At 50.1% G+C, this 23,308-nt stretch overlaps 1 protein-coding gene and 2 non-coding genes across 3 annotated transcripts; 2 read left to right on the forward strand and 1 right to left on the reverse strand.

Moving 5' to 3' along the window:
- The first annotated feature begins 5,932 nt into the window (after positions 1-5,932).
- On the forward strand, positions 5,933-15,903 carry btr30 (bloodthirsty-related gene family, member 30). The gene is made up of 9 exons (XM_088638055.1): positions 5,933-6,836; positions 8,999-9,792; positions 10,878-10,973; positions 11,544-11,777; positions 11,967-12,123; positions 12,503-12,571; positions 13,092-13,118; positions 14,044-14,070; positions 14,170-15,903. The coding sequence occupies exons 2-9, from the start codon at positions 9,208-9,210 to the stop codon at positions 14,700-14,702; spliced, it is 1,728 nt and encodes a 575-aa protein (XP_088494181.1). The 5' UTR covers positions 5,933-6,836; positions 8,999-9,207; the 3' UTR covers positions 14,703-15,903.
- Positions 15,904-18,207: 2,304 nt separating this feature from the next.
- On the reverse strand, positions 18,208-18,280 carry trnam-cau (transfer RNA methionine (anticodon CAU)). Its single transcript has one exon. It is a non-coding gene; the product is annotated as a tRNA-Met (tRNA).
- A 3,523-nt stretch (positions 18,281-21,803) lies between these two features.
- Positions 21,804-21,875, forward strand: trnap-ugg (transfer RNA proline (anticodon UGG)). Its single transcript has one exon. It is a non-coding gene; the product is annotated as a tRNA-Pro (tRNA).
- The last annotated feature ends 1,433 nt before the right edge of the window (positions 21,876-23,308 follow it).

A 23,308-nucleotide genomic window follows, 5' to 3' on the forward strand; every position in this document is an offset into this window, starting at 1 on the left:
TAATACCTGAGTGATAAGAGGCAACACTTTTACTTCAGTTGTTTTCTAGAATGGAAACTTTTATTTTCACTGAGTTACTTGTTTTTTGAAGTAACAGTACGTTTACTCCAGTAACATATTTGACTGCTTTTTACCTCAAAAGTGTTTACATATCGTTTGGGTTTTCTTCTTGGATTGCTCAGTGCTTCCTTCACGTACTGTTTCGTTTTCACACTGGCTAGACGCTACATGTTTCATGCAGTCCTTCCACTCGTATCTGTGTCGGTTACCAAGCATTTCCACCTACAGCTGTAATACGTAAGCTAATACAAGAGAACTTTGGGCACCTGCTGCCCTTTCACCAAATTCACACAGGAAAGCTGATTCTAAATTTCCATATCGGGAGTTGTTTTTCTCTCTACAAACATTTCTTTGTAATTGACCACGTTATTCTTAAGAAGCAATTTTACCCTGTGTATAGACAAAAGGCAGTATATAAATAAAAGGTGTGAAATTTAGCTAGACTTTCTGCAGTTTCTAGCATTATCATCAAAACATTAACTAAAATGCTTGCAATTGTTCTTTCATACTGTTGCTGGGTAAAAGGCATTTTTCAAGTTTCGCCTCACTGGTGCCTTGGTCACTCAGGCTATCAAAGTAGTTGAAAAGGAACACACCCTTGGTATGAGTACATACTGTACGAGCGTCACTATCTTACACACTTAAAAAAAACGTAAATGCTAAAATTCTTCCTCACAGCTTTTCATGCCTTTCCCCCAGATCTCCCTTCACAAGGACACTGTCTCTCACCTGCTGAGCCCACCAGCTTTCACTTTCGTTCTCCCTCCTTCACGTCCGCAAAGTTCTATCACAGAATTCAACTTTATTTGACCTTCCTGCCAGGTTTCTAAGTAACTGCATTCAGGAATTGTTTGTCTGATGCAATTTCTGCCAGTCAGTCTGCGTCATTTACTGGCATAACGTATAGTCAAAGTGTAATGCAGGGAGCTGTGGGCTGTGTATAAAAGCACCTTTCGGCAAGCAAGGAGCACAGACGAAATGCCAAGCGCCGCTGGGAGACGAGGCCACCAGCGCTGGGCTGGCCTGTGGTGCCTGCTGCTTCTCCTGCAGCAGTTCCACCCCATGATTTTGCAGAACACGAACAGAACTGGGATCTCCTCCGACCATCCGGAGCGCGGGAGTGAGGACAAAGGTCTCCCGCTGCTGAACGCCACCGATTCGCTCGACCAAGAGGATGACCTGAGGGACTGCCTCCCAGACCTCTGGAACTTAACCACCGGCGTAGCGGAGGTCCTCCACCAGCAGCACATTAGCACAGTGGAAAAGGTAAGGGAATGGATATCCAGCTGTAACTCCGAAGAGGAAGCCCAGTTCCGTCAGTTCTGGGAGACCCAGCCCCTGTTCGGCCCGTTATATCCCCTGGTTTCCGCTTTGCTCTATTCTGTCCTGAACTGCTCTGAAATGGTGACAGTCAAGCTGAACGAAGCTAAGAGAAGTTGGGCTGCAGCCTTTCAGCGGCCGCCCTGGAAACCCTGCTAGAGATCGTCACGGACTTCGGCGAAGGATCGAACGGCACAGCAGAAGCAGATTCCGGCCAAGAGGCAGACGCTTCCCCGGACCCCAAGCAATGCCGACTTGCTGGAGGAGAAATTCAAGCTGCTGTCCCGGAACGTCCTGAGCCTGGGCGAGGTGATGAAACTCATGAGCTCGTTGTCGGAGGCCCAAGGAGAGAATGAAAGGTCACAGCTGCAGGAGGTGATCTTAAGCACCACCGCCACGATGAAGGACTCGTTGGATGTGGACGCAGGGAACGAGCAAGGGAAGGACGCGGATCCTGCTGACAAAAGCTTTCCTTCACCAGGCAAAATGAGAACAGATTCCATTACTTTCCACACCTCCCTGCCTGTGTCTCTGCCCCCACTTATGGTACTCAACAGTGCATTATTGGCGTCTCCAGTGCGGTCCAGTTTTTTGGAAAGGTCGTTTGCTGGGAAAGGAATAGGAGGTGTTAGCGTGAACAATGTGGCTCCAAGTAATCTGACAGAAGCCATGGCAGCTGCCCACAGCCCGAGACTGAGAGCCAAACGAGACCTCTCTCAGGGGGATTGTTACCCCAGTAGAAATGTCACTGGCCCGCAGCTCTACTTCCTCAAAGCGCTGAACCAATGCAAGCTTCTCACCAGCGACAGTGACACGGGCTTCCCCATGAAGAGCGACTACAGCCACTACCAAATGGACAGCCAGCTCTGGTACTGGGCGAGGGGCAGCGTGCTGAAGAACAGAGCCACCCAAGCCGTTGTGTGCCTGAAGAAAATGCCACCAGATCCGTGTCCCCTCACCCTCCTCCGCCGTCCCCGCCTGTCGTATTGGTCCGTCCTGTCATTGAAGAGCTCCTGGAGGACCAGTTGTGGTTTTGGGATGGGGCCTGTCTCACTCATATGAAGAGCGGCCTGGTCTTGGATGATGAAGACAGTCTGCCACACAATGCCATCTTGATGATGAAGAAAGGCAATGACTCTGTGGTGAACAGCCAGCATTGGGCATTCGACAAAGACGACATCAGGTCCTTGTTTTGGGCTCAGAAAGTGCTGGACGACAACGCAGAAGACGATGGGAAAGTGAAACTCAGCGAGAGGTCCAGCACAATCTTCCAGCGGTGGACACTCATTGAAATGAGGCGGGATTTCGAAAATGCCAAAGGATTGTATTGTGCCTCGGTTCACAACGATCCTGCTCTGTTCTACATCAAAAGTGAGGAAAAGCCTTGTGAATTGCTGACAGCTACAGAGAAGGGCCAGAGTCCAGATTTTCAACACTTCAGCGAAGATCAATTGCATCTGCAGCTCTGGTACTGGGACGACTTCCATCTGGTCAATGTGGGAAGTGGGCTGGCTCTGCAAGCGGGACAGCCCCTGAAAAATGACCCATCCACGGTCATTCTGTGGCCTGTTTACGCCTTGGCGAACAACCAGAAATGGGTTCAAGAGGGCGACCGCTTCAAAGTCTGGGGAAGCCGGGTCTGTGTCCTGGACGCGGTGAAGGACGCAAGTGGGAGCGTCAATCTGGCGACGGCCTGTTTGGGCCGAGGAGGCCGGGCTCAGCCGTGGGAGATCATACATTTCGAGGACCAGCTGACCAAACTGGAGAAGCTGGTCTGCACCTTTTTAATTAAAAACGGCTAGGAGCCATGTGAGCTGTTGACTGGCTTTTCCAGCGGGGAGCCGATCAAATTGAGACCGTTGCTCGAATCTCCCCACGCCCAGCTGTGGTACTGGAATGGACGCCACCTGATCAATGACGCTAACCATCTGGCGATGGACTGGAACCTCAAAGGGAGCCATGTTACTCTGGCCACGAGGCGCAGTGATTGGAGGACACAGAAGTGGGAAAAACCACCTGTACATTCAGTCGGCTTGGAATGATAAAGTCCTTGATCTTCTTGGCCCCAATGCAGGAGTTTCCTCACCCAACAACAGGCCTAGTCAGAAATGGTACTTCATTCCCAAGACCCAGGGGCTGAACAATCCCGACACCCTCCACTGCCTGCCCAACCGCAGTCACGTGGAGCTCTACCTCATCAAGAACGAGCAGGACCCTTGTCATTTGTTAACGCAGATTGAATGTGGGCAGGTCTCTCTCCACGAGTTCAGCGATGACCTCGTGGAGAACCAGCTGTGGTTCTAGGAGGGGAAGCACCTCCTCAGTGCCGGCAACGTCCTGGCGCTGAGTATCAGACACCCAGAGTTAAGCCATGCCCCCCAGGTGTTGCTCCGGCAGAAATACAGCTACGAACCTTTCCAGATGTGGGCACGGGAGGGTGACCTCATCAGGCCGTGCTTCCGAGAGCGACAGCGTGATGACACTGGAGCCGCGAGGTACCGAGGCGCAGAAGTGGACCTGGCTGCCTCTGGAGGAGGTGAAGGAGGACCTCAACCTGGTATCCATGTGCTCTTGATGTCATGATAACCATGAATACAAGGCGGCCGACCTCATTGGCTACATCCCCGTACTCTCTGTGTTTTACTACCTCATCCGCTCCGCGGTGTATGCTGGGAAGGGATGTCACACGGTCGCGCAGGAAAGCCTCAATAGCGCCGCGATCGATGTGGCTGTCAATTTAGCCATTGCGCTCACAGCTGGAGCGGCATCTGGGCTTGCGTACGGCATTAAAACAGGCGTGAAACTCGGCACCAAGGCCGGGATAAAGGCCTTTGACAAAGCTATGAGGGCTTCAGCCAAACTAAGTATGCATTCGATAAGATCCAGCCTGAAAACGGGAGCTAAGCAAGGACTCAGAAAGACTTTACAGAAGTCCCTCGCAAAAACGTTGAAAAGCACTTACCTGGCAGTGAAAAATACTGTTAATATTGTCAAACGTGTAACTATCAAAACACCCAAAGGTTTAATAAGGATCGCAATTAAAAGCTATGCTGCAGGCAAGAGCCTCTCGAAAAAGCTCCAGACTGTGACATTCAGAGGGACGTTAAAGGCCTCCAGAAAATTCATGACCCTGGACAGCCTACAAAAGCTCGGGATTAATATCGGCAGGAGCATAAAAACGAAGTCTCGAGGTTTGGCCAGGAAGTTCAAAGAGCTGGGAGATGAACTGGTGTCTCAAGCAGAGAAGAAGGTGAAGCAGCTGGAGCAGCTCGAGAAAACCAAAGGGAAGATGCCCAGACGCTGCCGGCGAACCATCAATGGGTGTCAGCTAGACCATCCTAAAAGATCCGAGAGCTTTTTACACACTTTGCCCCCAGTTAAGTGTAGAATTGTACCAGAATGGCCTGAGATGGGACATAGGGACCAGAGACACCCAATAGCTCTCATCATTTGGCATGTATGTAATCCCACAAAACTGAAACCTGCATTGCAACACTGAAATGCACTTTGGCATGTATTTAATCCCACAAAACTGAAACCTGCATTGCAACACTGAAATGCACTTCAGGCAATACTCTGTATACTGTATATTCAGTCTCTTTTAAAGGGTCAAATGGATACTGGGTTTCCAAGAGATACTGGGTATCAAGTTTAGTATCAAAGGGATACTGGGATACACTGTGACTGACTGACTGACTGACATTGACAGCAGTGTCTCTAGCAGTGTCTACAGTCCACTCAGGTGTGTCAGTGTGTGAGTTCAGGGGGAGTGTGAGAGGAGAGGGACAGCAGTGTCTCTGTGAGAGAGAGGTGATCACACAGGATCTGTCAGTAATAAACACACCCAACAGGACAGGAGGCAAAGTGAGAGAGGGGAGAAAGAACAGTCCGGCCCTCAATCAGTAATGTTCTGCCAGAGGCAGTGTTGTTCTTTCAGTGCTATTCTAATCGCTCACAGCTGAAGGACTCCTGTCTCATCCAGCTGTACCAGCAAGGTTGGAATGTCGCCCCGCTGGACAGACGGGATAGTCTGGGAGTGCTGCATTCCAGAATGGGGTAAAATAGAAAACTGACTGTCCTGAACCAACCACTTCAGGAAGCGAGTCTGTCTCAGCATGATTCGAGATTTTCTTCAGTCGAGAGCTGGTATAAACCGCACTCCTCTTACTACATAAGAGAACCTGCCTGACGAAACAGGCGAGAAACTTCGCAGAGTTGACACTAGGGCTGGGAAACACACGGCACAGCTCTTTCTTTCTGTATAAGGCTGCCGTTTGTCCTGACATCTTCAACACATCTGTTCTGCATTTGTGCTTTCGATACGAGCAGATATGCCTTCCCTCTCTGTTGTGCCTTTCGACCTCTTGCTGAAGAGCCTTTTACACAAAAAGCCTCCAGGCTCTGCACAAAGAGGTCAGCACAATGGTCCTCACAATGGTGTAAAAACATGACGCTGAGAACAGGCACTTCATCGCACCAGAGCTCAGCCTCCTCCCCCTTCTGCCTTCCATTGTGTTTTCCAATATTTGTGCAAACCTGGCCATTCACTGTCCAGTTGTGTTCTCGCGCTCTGTTCATCAAGCTTGACGTGACTGCTGGGGTCAGCCATCTTGATTTAACCCTTTCAAAGATTTAAAATCTGGGGTGGCCCTTCAGTCCCATCTCTTAGCCAGGGGTCCACTATCCTGGTCCTGCAGGGGGTCAGGGAATTTCTAAAGCAGCAGCACCTGAAGCGCCTGGGAGAAGCTGCTCCAGTTCAGAAAATAACGAGCCAACTCAGGCCATTAAAAGACCAGTTGGACTGCAAACCTGTAGATGCACTGGCCCTCCGGGATCAGAACCTTTCACTGTCTTTTACTAAAACCAAAGAGATCAAGTTCCTCCACTCTTTCCTCAGACCTCCTACCCTTGAGACCTAGAATGAGTCTTTTTGGAAATTCCTACCCAGTCCTTGATCTGTGTAGTGAACCAAAAGAGGCCAAACACCATCAGCACAATCCCTCCTGACCATTAGTATGCGATATTAGCACTCTTGACCCAAAGATGACACAGGCCTGGCCGGGCCAATGAACACAAGAAAGCAGCAGGACGTTTTCTCACACATGCTGGGAAGAGGCTTTAGATGTGTGGTGCTCCTTTAAAGCCGGGAATCCAGCAAATCCAGAGCATCCTGGAGAAGTGGTGGAACCAGTCTCTCGGGGTGGAGCAGCTGGGGGGTGTGTAAGTAGAAAGGTTTGGTTTGACCTGATTCCTGCAGTGACTCACTGCTGAGAGGCACAGGCACACCAGGTCCAGCGTGTCTGAGAGGCTCTCCTGCACGCCACTGCTGCTGGAGCTGTTGGTGTTTTTGGGGGGTGAGGGGGGTAAGGATATTCCCATCTTCCGTACGGGCTGAGTGACAAGTTGGCCATAGATTTCTGCTGTTTAGTCGTGAGGAAGAGGACATGCACCCGGAGGTAGGATCTGCTGTCTTTTTATCCCTGACTTTCATTCTCGGTGGTCTGAGGTGAAGAAGTTGGTAGCTGCTGTTGCCTTATAAGGGCTGTGCTTATGTCTGCAAATCTCTACTGACCCGGGCTCCTTCTGAGATCTGTAAGTTAATAACGCAATGAGGAGAACCCGCCTCTGGGGATGTTTCTCCTCCTGGTGCTCCTGGTCGTGCAGGGAAAGGATTCAGTGGGAGACACATGGAATTTAGGGGTGAAGCATTTTTTGTACCAGTTGAGATATCTAGTTTTTCGGCAATTAAAGCAATTAAAGCAATTAAAATGTACACAGAATAATGCTGGAGGATGGCCCTCACAGAGGCTCAGGTACCTGGTATCAATCCTGTGTTGCTCTGGGTGGGAGTTCAGACACTTCCTGTGGCCCGGAGTTCCATTTCCTGCTGGCATTTTTCTATGAATCCACTAACCATAGACCATTGGAGCTGTCGGACTTAAAACATTAGCTAGGTGTGCTGTTGCCTTCATTGAGGTCCTGCCTTGACCTCATTCACTGCAGCCTTCTTTGCCAAAGCAGCACGTGCATGCAGGGGTTATACTGTGGTGTTGCAGTTAGCACCACTGCCTCACAGCCCCATTCCCCAGAAGAGTTCAGGGGTCGATTCTGGGTGGGGGGGTCCTGTCTGTGCAGAGCTGACGTGTTCTCCCTGTGGATTCTTGCTAGGTGCTGCAGTTTCTCCCACCTCCTAAAGGCGTGCAAGTTTGATTGGCTACTCCAAAACAGCCCTTTCTAGGAAGGGGGGGTTGAAGGGGATTCAATCTAATTGGGGGGGGGAATTTTGTCCTCTTCTGGCTTTGGGCCTACAAGAGAAGAACAGAACCAGGTCAGTAGGGCCTCCTTTCACTTCTTATAAAGTTCTGATGAGGAAAAGGACTGGTCTGCTGCTACTTTACAGGCTTCAAGAATTGTGAAACATCCTTTGTTTGGACAGTATGGTCCACTCCTATGGTGCCTATCATTCTCTAATACCTCACTAAGGCAGACTGTGTAAACATTCAAGTGAGTCTTTTGTTCTGGATTACATCATGTTAGTTCCCCCAGGGCATCAGTGTTGACAATCAGTCAAAACATTTTTGTAGGGTTTATTTTTCATCTTATTGTTCTTGGCTGTGAACAGCAGAGGTCAGGATCTGTAGTAGATGGCACAATGTCTCAGAAAATGTCTCAGAAAATCTTTTTGCACAGTCTCCTGCTGGGGCCTCAGCAGAACTCTGAGGTTAGTGTCTGTGGTGTGAGCACCGGTCCATCACCTCTTCTCTAGAAGAATGAGGCTGAACTAGTCTCATTCTGGTACCACTGAGTCTGGCTCTTCAGGTCTCAAGTTGGTAACAATTACCAAAAGAGGGGAGCCCCCTTTTCCAAGTGCCAATTTTCCAAAATATGTCAAAAACCATAGCCCTCAAACCCCCTTCCTGTCCCGCATAAGTCACACGAAGGAGCGGGGAGCCCAGACCCAGAACCCGAAACCTAGGGCAGACATCCGGAAGTGAGGCGTCACAATAATTGGCACCTTCAAATATCCTGTTGCAAAGAGTGAGCGCACCCGTGCCCGGCCTGGAAGGAAGTCATCCATTTGTGTCTCTTTCTGCGATTCCTCTGAATAAAGAAGAGGCAAACTCTGCCCTGGACCACGACTGGAATTTACTCTGTCAATCCCCACCCCGCCCCCCCAGACTAAAATAGCTCAGCTCAGTCTCAGCTCGCTCTGAAAAGGGTGAGAGCACATTGGGACGCGCCCTGATCATCAGAGATCAGACAGGCAGACCCCGCGCAGGCAGGACGAAGGGCAGGGATGAGTACAGGGGCACACTGTCCTGGGCACTAGACAGCCAGCTGAAGAGAAACTTGCAGGCTTTCAGGAGCTTCTTTTCACAAGGTTATCACTCACTCAGGTGAACCTTCGCTGTTCCCTCACACTGCACGCTGTTCAGTTCAGCCACATCCTCATCCTCTCTCTTTCACTGTAGCAACCGATCCACATTTTCTGTAAGCCCCAACACTCTCCAAAGCCCTTACTGCCCTAACCCTGTATTCCAGTCCAATATGGTCACTATAAGATGCTGTTATTCACATTCATCTTCGTTCTACTTAATGTTTCTTTTTTTTATCACAGGGCCTCAACTACATTCTCTCTGCTGCTTCCCGCCCCAGCTCTCTCTGAGCTTACACCACCTTTAACCTTTGACCGCTAGTCTTAAACATTTAACCTTTGACCTCAAATCGCAAACCACAAACATTTAGCATTCGACCTTTAGCCTTTGACCTTGATCTTTGGCTTTTGATCTTTGACCCTTCAACCCACCCCGGCTGCCCCTGTTCAAGATGGCAGAGGCCCTGTGCAGCGAGCAGGAGCTGACCTGCTCGATCTGCCTGGACATCTTCACCGACCCCGTCTCCACGCCCTGCGGCCACAACTTCTGCCAGCTGTGCATCGGGGGCTACTGGGACACCAGCGAGGTCGACAAGTGCTGCTGCCCCCTCTGCAAGCGCAGCTTCCCGCGCCGCCCCGAGCTCAACATCAACCGCATCTTCGCCCAGATCGCCGAGACCTACAAGGAGTCAAGGGCGGGGGAGGACGCCGCGTGGGGAGGCGAACGCACCCAGCCGGGGGAGATCGCCTGCGACGTGTGCCTGGGCGGGAGGCGGCGAGCCGTGCGCTCCTGCCTGACCTGCATGGCCTCCTACTGCGAGGCCCACATCCAGCAGCACCTCCAGGGGGCGTCCTTCTCCCACCACCAGCTGCGGGAGCCCCGGGTGGCCTTCCAGGGCCGCATGTGCACGATCCACCACAAGCTCCTGGACGTGTACTGCCGCACGGACCAGGTCTGCGTGTGCGCCAGCTGCGCCCAGGCCGAGCACCGCAAGCACAGGACAGTGTCCGTCCAGGTGGAGAGGAGCAGCAAGCAGGTATGGGGAGGGGAGAGGGCAGCAGGTAGAGGCCAGGATGGGAGTTTGAACTGCCAAAGGCCACACACTGGACAGGCTCAACACAAAGAAAGGAGAGGCTCACTGATGCCTGACACCAGCTCTGCACTGCCTACCCCAGCCCTGACCCCTACTACAGCTCTACACTGCCACCAAGAGTCCAACCCCGGCCCCACCCCACTGCTCAAAGCCCTGACCCCTGACCTGTCACCCCAGCACCACACTGCCTCCAAGAGCCCTGACCCCTGACCTTTCACCCAAGCACCACACTGCCACCTAGAGCTCTGGCCCCTGATCTCTGACCCCCGCATCACACTGCCTCCCAGAGTCCTGACCTCTGACCTTTCACCCCAGCTCCAGACTGCCATCTAGAGCCCTGACCCCTAACCACAACTCCACACCACTATCCAGAGCCCTCAGCCCTGACCCAGGCAGCACACTGACCCATGATGTCTGACCCCATCACCCCCCACCACTGCCCCTGAGCTGCAATGCTGCTGCTATGGTGGTCGCCATAGCGTTTGTTTTTTCATGCAGCCTGTTTTTTCCTAAAGGCCACAAACTGTTCTCCCCCCTGCGTCCTGGCAAGCGGTACCGCGCTGTTAAAACAAGATCCACTAGACTCAAGAACAGCTCCTATCCCACTGCAGTGTGCGTCCTCAACAGCTCACTGTAGGGCCTCACACTCAACACACATCTGCACTCTACACTTTTTACATAGTCTACCTTTTGTTTTCCTCAGTCTCCCTACAACAGATTTATTTATTTTTCCACTACATAATTATTGTTCCTGTTGTCTACAGTGTATGGTGTTGTCTGTTGTACTGTGTATGTCCTGAGAGATCAACACGATTAAGAATTCCAACGTACGTGCATGTATGGCAATAAACTACTCTACTCTACTCTAAAGCTCGATTCACAGGACCCCCCTATCTAGGGCTGTGGATGGTTCAAGGGATTCGACAATGAGTTGACCCAAAATGACTGCAATAACCAGCAAGATTACATCTGAGGGACATGGGGTGCAGGGTGCTATTTATCTCATGCAGCTCATTTGGTTTTTGCAGAAGCTGCTTGGGAAGATGGGCTTGGAGCTGCGGAAGGGCATTGAGCTCCGGGGTCTCAAGCTGTCGGAGCTGCAGAGCACGATGGAGTCCCTCAGAGTGAGTCCTGTAGTCCAGTCTCTTGTCAAAAGCTTCCCAACCCTTTTCCCCACGCGCCTCACTTTCAACATCTCCCATCCTTTCACAGCAATCCCAAATGATTCCAAGATATCAATCACTCAAACCAAAATAAGGTTTATTGCTGAAACACAGACAACAGGGTGAATAAGAAATATCTGACCACTTTTTCAATCTCCACATCTGTATAACATTTGGTTAAAAGCTGGAAAAAGCTCCATGCAGTTCTCGATCTATACTCATTATGCATGATCGCTTTTGATTCTGCTGGACACCTGAGACTTTTCCACAGCACAGCCCACAGTGTGAGGAGGCATGGCCCTACATATCAATGTTTGCAACGTAGTGAGTTACAGCTGCAAGGGCTGATGGGAATCAGGGCGCGACCTGTGGGTGTCATGCGTCACCATATGGGTGAGCTGCTGTTACTGTGTTGGGCCCGTGCACTCCCAGCTGCACAAAGCGCCCTCTACGGGGCTCCCTCTGCTACTGCAGTGACACGGTGGGGCCATCAGCCTCTGCCCGTGTCTGAACACGCCGCTGTCCCATCAGAGCCTGGCCCAGCGGGAGAAGGCACAGTGCGAGGAGGTCCTGGCGGAGGTGATCCGGTCAGCAGAGCGGATCCGGGAGGAGCTGGTCGCCGGGATCAACCAGAAGCAGGAGGCTATGGAGAGCAGGGGGGAGGAGATGGTCAGACAGCTGGGCAACGAGATGACCGAGCTCAATAATCGGCACAACACCCTGGAGCACCTGTCCACCTCCGAGGACCACATCAGCTTTCTGCAGGTAGTCACTGTTCCTCACTGCACAAAATCAATACACCTTCAATAGGTCATCAATACCTACTGTCCACCTCTGAGGATCACATCAGCTGTCTGCAGGTAGTCACTGTTCCTCACTGCAGATAATCAATACCTTGTCAATAGGTCACCCGCTGTTCACCTCTGATCTTCCACTCGCTCTCTCCCCTCCCAGGGCTTCCAGGAGGCCAGCAGGCCCATTCAGACAGAGGACACGTCCAGCCTGAGCCTGGAGATGCATTTCCACCTGGAGGAGGTGAAGAGAGCCCTGGGCGACGTGAGAGAGAGGCTGGACGACATCCGGATGGGCGAGGTCCGGCCCCGGCGGTCCGGTGAGTCTGAGCAGCGGGGCGCAGCCTCGGGGGGGCAGGGGGCGAGGCACGAGCGAGGGTCGGTGGGTAGGACTGCGGTAGGACCCCTCCCTCCCTGCTCAGACAGAAGTTTAGGAACTGTGTGCGTATGGCGACCTCTTGTGGTGGTGTGAGGATATTGCCAAACCCCAAAGATCCCTTTTGGTCCGAGTTCCTCCGCATCACCACAGGGCTTTATAAGGGAAACAAAAATGTGGGTCACAGGTCTCTACTGTAAGAGAACTAGAGTACGTGCAATGTGCAGCACTAGACTTCAGACTCTGTGGTGCAGCTTGGCTTGTGTCTCTATCAGAGACACCCAGACGCCTGTGCTTCTGAATCTGTCTTCTCTGTGTTGCAGGTTCTCTTTCTCACAGCGAGAGCACGATGAGTCTACGAGGGATGAGGAGGAGTCAGTGGTCCCTGAAAGGTGAGACTGTCGACACAGTGGCACTTGTCTCCTGTCCTGTTGTGTGCGTTTATTACTGAGAGATTCTATTGTCTCCTCTCTCTCACTGTGTCTCCTGTCCTGTTGTGTGTGTTTATTACTGAGAGATTCTGTCTCCTCCCTCTCACTTGTCTCCTGTCCTGTTGTGTACTATTTACTGAGAGATTCTAATGTCTCCTCTCTCTCTCACTGTGTCTCCTGTCCTGTTGTGTGTATTTATTACTGAGAGATTTTGTGAGATCTCCTATCTCTCACCGTGTCTCCTGTCCTGTTGTTTATTACTGAGAGATACTGCTATGTCCTCTCTCACGGTGTCTCCTCTCTTGTTGCTCTGTTTATTACTGAGGGATTCTCTGTTATCTCCTGTCTCTCCCATTATCTCCTGTCCTGTTGTGTGTGTTTATTAAACTTCTCTGCAATATTGACACCCCTCTCTCTTCTGTCCAATTTTCCCCTTGAGCCCTTGTATCTGTAGCCTGATGTCTGTCTGTCTGTCTTCCAGATCTAACCAGGATTCGACCAGGCTCCGGTAAGTCTGCCTCTATGCTGGTCTTCAGAAACCCTGTGCTGCAGCTGTAACAGCACCAAGAGCAGCAGCAGTAGCGGTGGGACACTTCTGGAGCAGTGGGAGCAATAACAGCAGATATAGTGGTAGCGAGTAGAAAACATGCTGCCAGCTGCAGAAACAGTACTAGTAGTAGCAGTGCAGTAACAGTAGTGACAGTGCAGTAGAAGTAAATAAATAATCATCCTTACCCTTCTGTAGCGCTTTTCTGGATACTCCACTCCGAGTGCTTTACAGGTAATGGGGTCTCCTCTCCACCACCACCAGTGTTCAGCCCCACCTGGATGATGCTCCAGTCTGCTCACACACACCAGCTCTCAGTGGGGAGGAGAGCAGAATGATGAAGCCAGTTCAGAGAGGGGGGTTATTAGGAGACATAACTGGTAAAGGGAGAAATTTGGCCAGGACACCCTACTCTTTTCAAGAAATGCCCTGGGATTTTGAATGACCACAGAGTCAAGACCTCGGTTTTTTACAGTACAGTGTCCCCATCACTATACTGGGGCATTAGGACCCACACAGACTGCAGGGTGAGCGCCCCCTGATGGCCCTACTAACACCTCTTCCAGCAGCAACCTCAGCTTTCCCAGGAGTCTCCCCTCCAGGTACTGACCAGGCTCACAGCTGCTGAGCTCCACTGGGCTGCCAGCTGTGAGCTGTGAGCTGCAGGGTGAAATGGCTGCTGGCTGTGCAGCAGTGGGAGTAGCAGCAGCAGGGATAGCAGTAGCAGCTCCGCGTGAGATATTCCCTTCCTGATCGTGCTGGCCAGCTCTGACCTAGAGCCGCACGACGTGAGCCTCTCTGCTGCGCTGCGGAGGCACACACACCCGCTGTCCTGTGTGCTGAGGCACGAGGCCATGCTGATCCTCCTTCTCCCCTGTCTCCGCAGGCATCAAGAGGATCCGCTCCTACACGGGTGAGTCACGTCCCCCCGCCCTCCTTCCTTTCGCCCCTGTTTAACACCGTGCCGACGGGACAGCCGCATGACTCTTCCTCTTCCTCTTCCTCCCCCCAGACGACATCACCCTGAACCCGGTGACGGCCTACCCCTTCCTCATCCTGTCGGAGGACCGCAAGCAGGTGAAGAGGGGCGAGAAGCTGCAGCACTACCGCAACAGCTCCCAGCGCTACGACGTGCTGTCCTGCGTGCTGGGCAAGGAGGGCTTCACCTCCGGGAGGCACTACTGGGAGGTGGCGGTGAGCGACAACACGGACTGGAAGCTGGGGGCGGTGCGGGAGTCGGCCCCCCGCAAGGGGCTGTTCGACATGAGCCCCCTCACGGGCTACTGGGCCCTCTGGTGGTGCGGGTCCCACCTGCGCGCCCTGACCAGCCCTGCCGCCTCCAAGGTGAAGTACTCGCTGAAGCTGAAGAAGGTGGGCGTGTTCGTGGACTACGAGGAAGGCCAGGTCTCCTTCTACAACGCCAAGACTGGCTCGGAGATCTACACCTTCACCGACAGGTTCTCCGAGCGGCTGTACCCGCTGCTGGGCACCGGGGACAAGGAGGTGCCCCTGGTGCTCTGCTCTCTGCTCACCATCGCCGAGTGAGCCGGGGAGGAAACAGACTCCAGGACTCGCTCCCACCGGGAGCCACGCTGGCCTGCGTCCATCGCTACAGGAACGCCGCAGCACGGGATCGATAATCAACACGGCTCCCCACAGGACAGGGCCGAGAGGAAGTACAACACGAAACACCAGCCGTCCCCTCTCTCCACTCAGCTTGGACCCCGCAGGACAGCGCCTGTGCTTCATCGCTGCCCCCTGCTGGACCGTCTCCTGAATTACATCTCTCTCAGCCAAGCTACATTCGGCCGAGGAGACACTCTGCTGTGAAACGCTAACAGCTAAAGGTCCAAGTCACAAAAACAAAGTAAATATGAATATCACACTGAATATCAATATAAAAAAGATCTTACCGACTCTTACAATGATGTAGTGTACATATGCACATCGACTGAAGATTAACAATGCATTTGACCTACTCTGGATTTTTCATTTCAGCTGCACCTCTTTCTGCTGTGAGAGTAAGAGAACATGCAGCGTGTGGTCAGACCAGACTGCTTACCGTTAATGCCCTCAGAGGCCTGGCTGTTATGCTATTTCACTCCCTCTCTTAGGCAACAGTGTTACATGAAAGGAACAGCAATTAATTTGAATTGGCTACATTACTCTATGTAGCCAATGAATTGTAGCTCTATGACTTGGCTACATTACTCTGCTCTCCTCCCCACTGATATCTGGTGTGTGGTGAGCGTTATGGCGCACTATGGCTGCCGTCGCATCATCCAGGGGGGCTGCACATTGGTGGTGGTGGAGGGGATCCCCATTACCTGTAAAGCGCTTTGGGTGGACTGTCCAGAAAAGCGCTATATAAGTGTAAGCAATTATTATTATTATTAATTAATTTAACTTAACCCTCATAAACATACTGGACCTTCATACTGCCCCAGCTGGAGCCATGCAGGACACAAATCCTGAGGACACAGGAAGGAGAACAGCTCTTGTTTTGTGTCTGTACCTAGAATTACCCCTGGGCCCGATCACTACCTGTACCTCGAAACCCACAGACATCTTACAGACAGTCACCCTTCCAGGCCAGATGGCAGTCTGGGGCGAGATGAGGGGATTAACATTAAACACACTTTTCTAAGTATTTGGGGAAAGTAACTTCTTACAGTATGTCTGGGCTTTTGTTTCCCCTCTCTTCACCCCCTGTGTGAACACTAAATAAAAAACACGTTTGATAAAACACGTTTTATATGATTCACTGATAAAACAACGGCAACACCCTCAAAGTATACAAGATAAGCGTGATACAATGACGTGCACTGTCGAAACCTACTTCAAAAACAGTGGCTCGTTACATACAAGCTGCTTGTGTAATAGATTGTCGCGGATGTCGGAAGGGCAAGCCGTGGAACGACAAGGAGAGCAGTAGAGACCCTGTGCGTAGCGGTAACAGGGGCAACACCAGGGTTAGCCCAGGCTCAGGGGGTCGGACAATGTCGGTATAGAAACCTATGCCCTCAGGCCACAGACAGGAGCGACCTGGTGCTAGGCGGGTCTCAGGACATCCGAGCCCTCAATGCTGAGCTGGGAGCAGAGAAGACACAGGAAGTAAACAGGCTACACAACCAGACACACCAGAAAGACATTAATAATCACAGGGAACTAGGAACAGGACAGAAGTAGAGCGCCCTCTAGGTGTACCGGGCTTGACATAGATAATGTTTTAAAATCAACAAGACGTTTAGGGAAAGCAAGTCATTAGTCACAGTGCTCAGTGAAGCTCCCAGTGTTGCAAATGTAACTCACGTAGGGAGCTGCGTCAGCATGTGTAGGCTGCACAGGAACAAGTAAAGGCTTATTCCCTGCTGAAAAGAGAAGAAAAGTGACATAACGTTTCGGCTGTGGAGCCTTTTTCAGGTCTCACCCGAAACTTTGTGTCTCTTTAGTTCTCTTTTGAGCATGGAATAAACCTTCACTTTTTCCTTTGTACATGTAGTGCTAGATAGCGCTTGCTTAGTTCACTCAGTATATTTTACTGAGGGTTAAGATTTTAATTTTGATGTTTTTAATGTTTGTTCAAATGGGTCTTTTTCTATAAAAGGAATTGACCAAAGAAAGCACCACCAACTTCATCTACAGCATAAATTACCCAGCATGCGTAGGTTGCAAAGGAACAGGTGAAGATGTATTCCAGGCTGAAAGGAAAAGAAAGGAGACACGGGGTTTTGTCTGTGGAGCCTTCAGATGTCTGGCAGCCAGAGCAGAGACAACAGAGACGAGCTCCACTCTGGCTCAGGCAGAGGATTGTAAGGAGGCGAGTTCAGGGAGAGTTAGAAGCTCAGAAGGTGGTTGGGTCCGCTGCCGAGCACTGCGCAGCTGTGCTGAGAGCTGTATCCCCCTTGGCAGCACAATGACAGAGCGCTTCTTTGGTTGCATTTAGGAGATCAATACAGACCCTGCAATGGATTGATTAGCTGGTAGATTAGGAGCCTGTCCTCAGACCCACGAGAGAGAGGTGTGATCGATCGTCAGAATGTCACGGTCTCCCATTTAGACTACAGTCTCTACAAACAGTACTGTGAGAACTCTCACGGTAATGGTAAGGAAAGTTTCAAATCATAGAAAAGGTATTACGTCCAACTCATCAGTGAGACCACAAAACAGTACCCACAACATAGATCCAGAATTATACTTTTCAAAGTTGTCAGCTTTTAAACATTTTCCCCACTTAGTCACAGAGGCGAATATCAAGACATCCTCACTACTTCAATGGAGCAAGTAAAGGTTTATTCCCTGCTAGAAAGAGAAGAAATGAAACACAATGTTCCGGCTGTAGAGCCTTCTTCAGGTGTGAGAAAGACAGGGGAGTCAGCAGCTGATAAAGCAGAGGAGAAAAGAAGCCGAGAGCGGGGGGGGGCGGAGTGGGCACTCAGGTGGTGTGAAGTCGAGAGAGGCGTGAAGTCGAAACCTGCGAATAAACAGCTCCTCTTGGAGTCATGGGTAGAACCCAGCTCTCAAGCATCATCAACATGGGCAGCAAATCTACTGGTCACAAACAGAACCAGCTGAACCACATTTATACTAGCAGTGTCTACAGGAAAGCAGCCTTCGCATCCACAACTCTCCTGCCCTTCTTACCGGGCACTGCCCGCTGCCCTTGGTCTGCAAGCCCTGAACTTTTGTGCTCCTCAATTCAATGCTCTTTCCATCAAGTCATCTTGTGTTTTGACGCTTGGGGTTTTGCGCTCCTTTGACTCTCGGCATATCGGGTGACTTGAAACACTGAAGTTGTTGCTTACGGAGTGTGGAACATTGTTTTGCAACTGTCATGACGCTGTGTGAGCCTTTCATCGGCAACAGGGGCAGGCTGACAGCAGCGCCAGCGAAAGTTAGGGCAAATTTGTGGACTTAACTCTGAATGTGAATGTTATGTAGGAAAGGGGTGCGGCTTTGCTCCTCTCCCATGTAAAAGGTGACGCTTTCCACGTGGTAGGAGCGAATAGTTGCTGCAAGTGTCTGAAAAGAGCAAGAGAGCAAGTGGCCCTGCCCCGTGTGAGGATCGAACTCACGACCTTCAGATTATGAGACTGACACGCTACCTACTACACCAACGAGGCCAGCTGCAGCACTCGTGCCAGAAAGTTTGCCTCACAGGGATTTCAGACGCCTGTTCCCTCTTCTTGGGACGCCCTCTGCTGGGTGTTGCATTTGCCTTTTGATCTCACCGAGACTTTTGGGCTTTGTTTCTGTCACGAGTCTGTCTTTCACAGATCACCTTGCACAAGTCTCTCTGGCTGAAATGGCCTCTCTGCTTCAGCATCGTGCCCTCACTCAGCCATTAAAAACACCACTCGGACCTCTGACATGCTGCCATGAAGTGTCAAGAGAGAGTGGCGGAGACGCACTTAAACCAGAGAGAAGATGAAAAGGGGGCGTGGCTGCTAAACGCTCCACACTCTCCTCGCAAGGCGTGATCAGGGGTTAAAGGACACCTTTCGGCACACCGAGCGCTCAGCGTACACCTGGAGGATGCGGGCATCGATCCCGCTACCTCTCGCATGCAAAGCGAGCGCTCTACCATGTGAGCTAATCCACCTTTAGCTGAGCTATTTACAACCTGAGCTTTTTACAACCTTTTTTACAGTCTAAGTCCTATAGCTATACCTCCTCCCTCTTCATTTGAGTGTCTTGTTTTAAATGTTTCTATCCCCCAATCTACTATTATTGCCACAGTTTACAGACCACCCAAACCCAGTGGAGTCTTCTTAGGTGAGTTTGCTGATTTTCTCTCATTCTTATCCCTTACATTTAAAAGGATCCTTATTCTAGGGGACTTTAATATACACATTGATTCAACTTCCTCCAGTCTGGCTAAAGACTTCCTTTCTCTTTTGGGATGCTTTGACCTTGCTCAGTTTGTTTGTACCCCTACACATAACAAAGGACACACCTTAGATCTAATTATTGCAAATGACTCCTTTGTCTCCCACTGCTCCCCCCTTGATCTAGGCCTCTCTGACCACTTAGCCATTCTCTTCAATCTGGAATTACCTGTTTCTAACACTTCCCCCTCACGCTCTGTAAATTTCCGCAACTGGCGATCAATTGATCACCCAAGGTTTGCAAATTCTGTTCTGTCCTCCTTATCCTGTTTCTCTTCCTCTGACCCTCTAGAGGACAAAATACAGTTACTTGACAATGCTCTTTTATCTACCCTCGACACCTTTGCTCCTTTAAAAACTCGAACCATCTCCTTCTCTCGCCCTGCCCCCTGGTACAATGACCATCTGCGTTTCATGAAGGCAGCCTCTCGCAAACTTGAGCGTAGGTGGCGTCTTTCCGGCCTAAATGTACATTATCAGGCCTGGAGAGATTACTTATCTGATTATAAGGTTACTATAGAGTCTGCTAGATCCACCTACTTCTCTCACATCATTGAAAATCACCAAAACAATCCCAGACATCTTTTCTCCACCATCAACAGACTGCTCAAGCCAAACTGCCCCACCACATTACCTGCCTCATCACAACTTTGCAACACATTCTTAGATTTCTTTAGTTCTAAGATTGACAACATCCGGCATCACATTCTCTCCACCACGGATATAATTTCCACACCTCCTCCCTCCTCATCCAACTTCTCTGGTTCCCGTCTCTCCAGCTTCTCTCTTCTTGACTCAGCATCCCTAAACAAACTAGTTACGCGCATGAAACCCACCACATCTATTTTAGAATCCATTCCCACCACTTTATTCCAGTCCTGTTTCTCTTCTCTCTGTCCCATTGTCCTCAATATAATACATGAATCCTTGAGCACCGGCATTGTACCCACGGTCCTCAAAACTGCTGCTATTACCCCAGTGCCAAAGAAGCCTAACATGGCTCTCGACAATCTTAACAACTTTCGCCCCATCTCCAACTTACCCTTTCTCTCTAAAATTCTAGAACGTGCTGTCACACTTCAGTTACATAACCACCTCATGACAAACAACCTTTTCGAACCCCTCCAATCTGGCTTCCGTCAACTTCACAGCACAGAAACCGCCCTAGTCAAAGTCACCAACGATCTCCTAATAGCTTCTGATTCTGGTTCTCTTTCCATACTCATCCTTCTTGATCTCAGTGCTGCCTTTGACACTGTTGACCATAACATCTTGCTTTCTCGTCTCGAGACTGTGTTTGGAGTCTCTGACACTGCCCTCAAATGGTTTAAGTCTTACCTCACTGATCGCTGTCACTTTGTCTCTCTCAATGGGTACAGGTCTGAAATTGGTCTTGTCAAGTCTGGTGTCCCTCAGGGCTCAATACTGGGCCCCTTGCTCTTCAGCATTTACATGTTCCCACTTGGTCAGCTTTTAAGATCACATGGCCTCAGCTTTCATTTTTACGCTGACGATACTCAAATATACATCCATACCAAACCCGACACTGATGTGGCTGTCTCTATTCTATCTAATTGCATCTCTGACATAAAAATTTGGATGACTCAAAACTTCCTTCATCTTAACTGTGACAAGACTGAAGTCATGCTTATTGGTACCCCCCATCAACTTCGTAAAGCCAGTCCTGTAACCCTGTCTGTAGATGGCTCTGTACTTGAGCTCCAATCAAAATTGAAAAACCTTGGGGTTATATTCGATTCTGGCTTAACATTCGACCCACATGTACAGCATACTGTCAAAACATCTTTTTTTCACCTTAGAAATATCGCAAGACTACGCCCTATGCTATCATTAACTGTGGCTGAAAAGCTGATCAACATATTTGTATTCTCTCGAATTGACTACTGCAATGCTCTGCTCCCTGGGGTATCTAAATCTACTCTGAACAAGCTGCAGTATGTCCAAAATTCAGCAGCCAGAATCCTGACCAGATCTAGTGCAAGTGTTCACATTACTCCTATCCTGGAGTCCTTGCACTGGCTTCCGGTCAAATTCCGCGTAGACTTTAAAATCCTCATGCTCACCTACAAGGCTTTACATGGCTTGGCACCTCAATACCTGTCTGAACTTTTATCGCCCTACTCCCCACCTCGCAACCTCCGCTCTTCAAATTCTGCCCTCCTTACTGTCCCCCAAGCCCGTCTACATTGTATGGGCGACAGGGCCTTCTCCTGCTATGCCCCCAAGCTCTGGAACTCCTTGCCCAAGGATATTAGAGAGTCACCTTCTCTAAACTCCTTCAAATCCAGACTCAAAACCCTCCTTTTCAGAAAAGCCTTTACTTAACTGGTTCCATTCTTCACCCCTCTGCTCTTCTTAATACCATCTTCCACGGTCTCCTCTATTGTTATTGTTGTATTGTTGTAATTATAATTGTGTCCTGTCTTGTGAAATTTTCTTATTTATTGTTGTAGTCTTCTTATTTATTGTTATTGTCATCCTGTAAAGCGCTTTGAGAAGCCACCTTTAAAGGCGCTATATAAAATAAAGTTTATTATTATAATCCACCTCGCTGTCCCTTCCTCCTCGGCGTCGCCTTGTGCCGCTTGTTCCCCTCTTACCGGGCGCCGTCCACTGCCCTTCGCCTGCAAGGCAGTCGGCTTTCTTGACTTATTGATGAAGGTCTGACGGGACGAACGAATGACGCCTCCCCCCGTCCTCCAGCTCGCTAACAACACAGAAGCGGAAGAGTCGCTGTGGCTCGTTGGTCTAGGCGTATGATTCTCGCTTTGGGTGCGAGAGGTCCCGGGTTCAAATCCCGGACGAGCCCTTTTCCTCCTCTTCCACACTCCTGGGACCCGATATCCACATCACCTCGCAGCGTCTGCTTACGGCAAACGATGGAAGGTGACTGATGACTGAAGGAGCCTGGTCAATCCTCATCACGTGGCACAATGACAGCGTGCAGTCAGCTGTCCAAGGCGGCAAACCTCGTTGCTCGTTCAAAAGAACACGTCCTGAAAACTCCTCACCACTATGTCGTAAATGAGCACCGCGATCGCTTGTTGTCATGCGTCATTACTTGAGAAATGCAGAAGCAAAAACTGCCCTCTCTCAGCCACCGAAAAGTGTGCGCCTTGCGCTCTCTGCGCCTCGCATATTTGTGGAGCTGTCTGCTCTTCTTTCTGTTGAAGTACTCAAAATACTTCACCGTCCTGCAGAGCGTGATGTGCTCGCTGACAGCTTTCAATATTTGAAGGAAAACAAGGAGCTTGATGGCTCGAATGTGAATGTTAAGCAATCGTTGATCAAACGCACGTCTTCTAAGGATTCGTGAGAGTATCATCACCACTGTTTTCACTCGGATATAATTTTCATTTGCTAAGCTGCCAAATTGGACGAGAAAATGCTTGAGACGCACTCGGTGCAGACTGAGGTGGGGAAGGAGGCGTGGCCCTTCAATGCTTGACAGCTGAAGGACGTTGAGCGGAGGAGAACCTATCAGAAGTCGCAGAGGCTAAAGGAGAGCACCTGGCTCCCAGAGCTCCAGACTCGGACCTGGAGGATCCGGGCATCGATCCCGCTACCTCTCGCATGCTAAGCAAGCACTCTACCATTTGAGCTAATCCCCCTCGCTTCAGGCTTCTCGGCATCATGTCTTACCGCCCGCTGCCCTTGGTCTGCAAGGCAGTCCTTTCACGTGCGATGAAGACGCCGGGACCTTCCTTGCCTATTGTACGAGCTGAAGTTTTGTGCTCATCAATTCAATGCTCTTTCCATCAAGTCATCTTGTCTTTTGACGCTTCGTGTTTTGCGCTCCTTTGACTCTCGGTGTTGTGTATCTTAATAAAGAGCCGTTCTTATATTATTATTTTAACTATTTTATTAACTACACAGATCACGCACTTACACCATATATTCCCGCCTTCTACTCTCTCGTTCTGTTGTCTCGCGATGTCTACTCACTATACTACATCCCTTCCTTTGTTATTTTTAAAGTCCAAAACTTTACCATACAATTGTAACAATCCTATATCAACACACAGTAAACGGTTATTAACTATTTCAACAAAATGTATGTAAAACCTTCCATTTCTATTCAACACATTCAACTTTTTTTTCTTTTTTTTTACAACTATTTCTATGAGTACCAACTCAAATTTTAGTTCAATTTCTACTTAAGTCACTTCTAAATATAACCTCATTTCTAGCAGTCTAAGCAACATCTACATAGGTAACACAAACAAAATAGGGCAATTTAAC

This window comes from Lepisosteus platostomus, chromosome 6 (assembly GCF_059453375.1).
Source record: "Lepisosteus platostomus isolate fLepPlt1 chromosome 6, fLepPlt1.hap1, whole genome shotgun sequence".
NCBI classification, from domain to species: Eukaryota; Metazoa; Chordata; class Actinopteri; order Semionotiformes; family Lepisosteidae; genus Lepisosteus; species Lepisosteus platostomus.

Bases quoted from the DNA above. Each gene is read 5' to 3' on its own strand.
- btr30 (XM_088638055.1), top strand. From the start codon at position 9,208: ATGGCAGAGGCCCTGTGCAGCGAGCAGGAGCTGACCTGCTCGATCTGC. The intron at 11,778-11,966 runs GTAGTCACTGTT...CTCCCCTCCCAG, and splicing joins ACCACATCAGCTTTCTGCAG to GGCTTCCAGGAGGCCAGCAG. The intron at 13,119-14,043 runs GTAAGTCTGCCT...CTGTCTCCGCAG, and splicing joins CAGGATTCGACCAGGCTCCG to GCATCAAGAGGATCCGCTCC.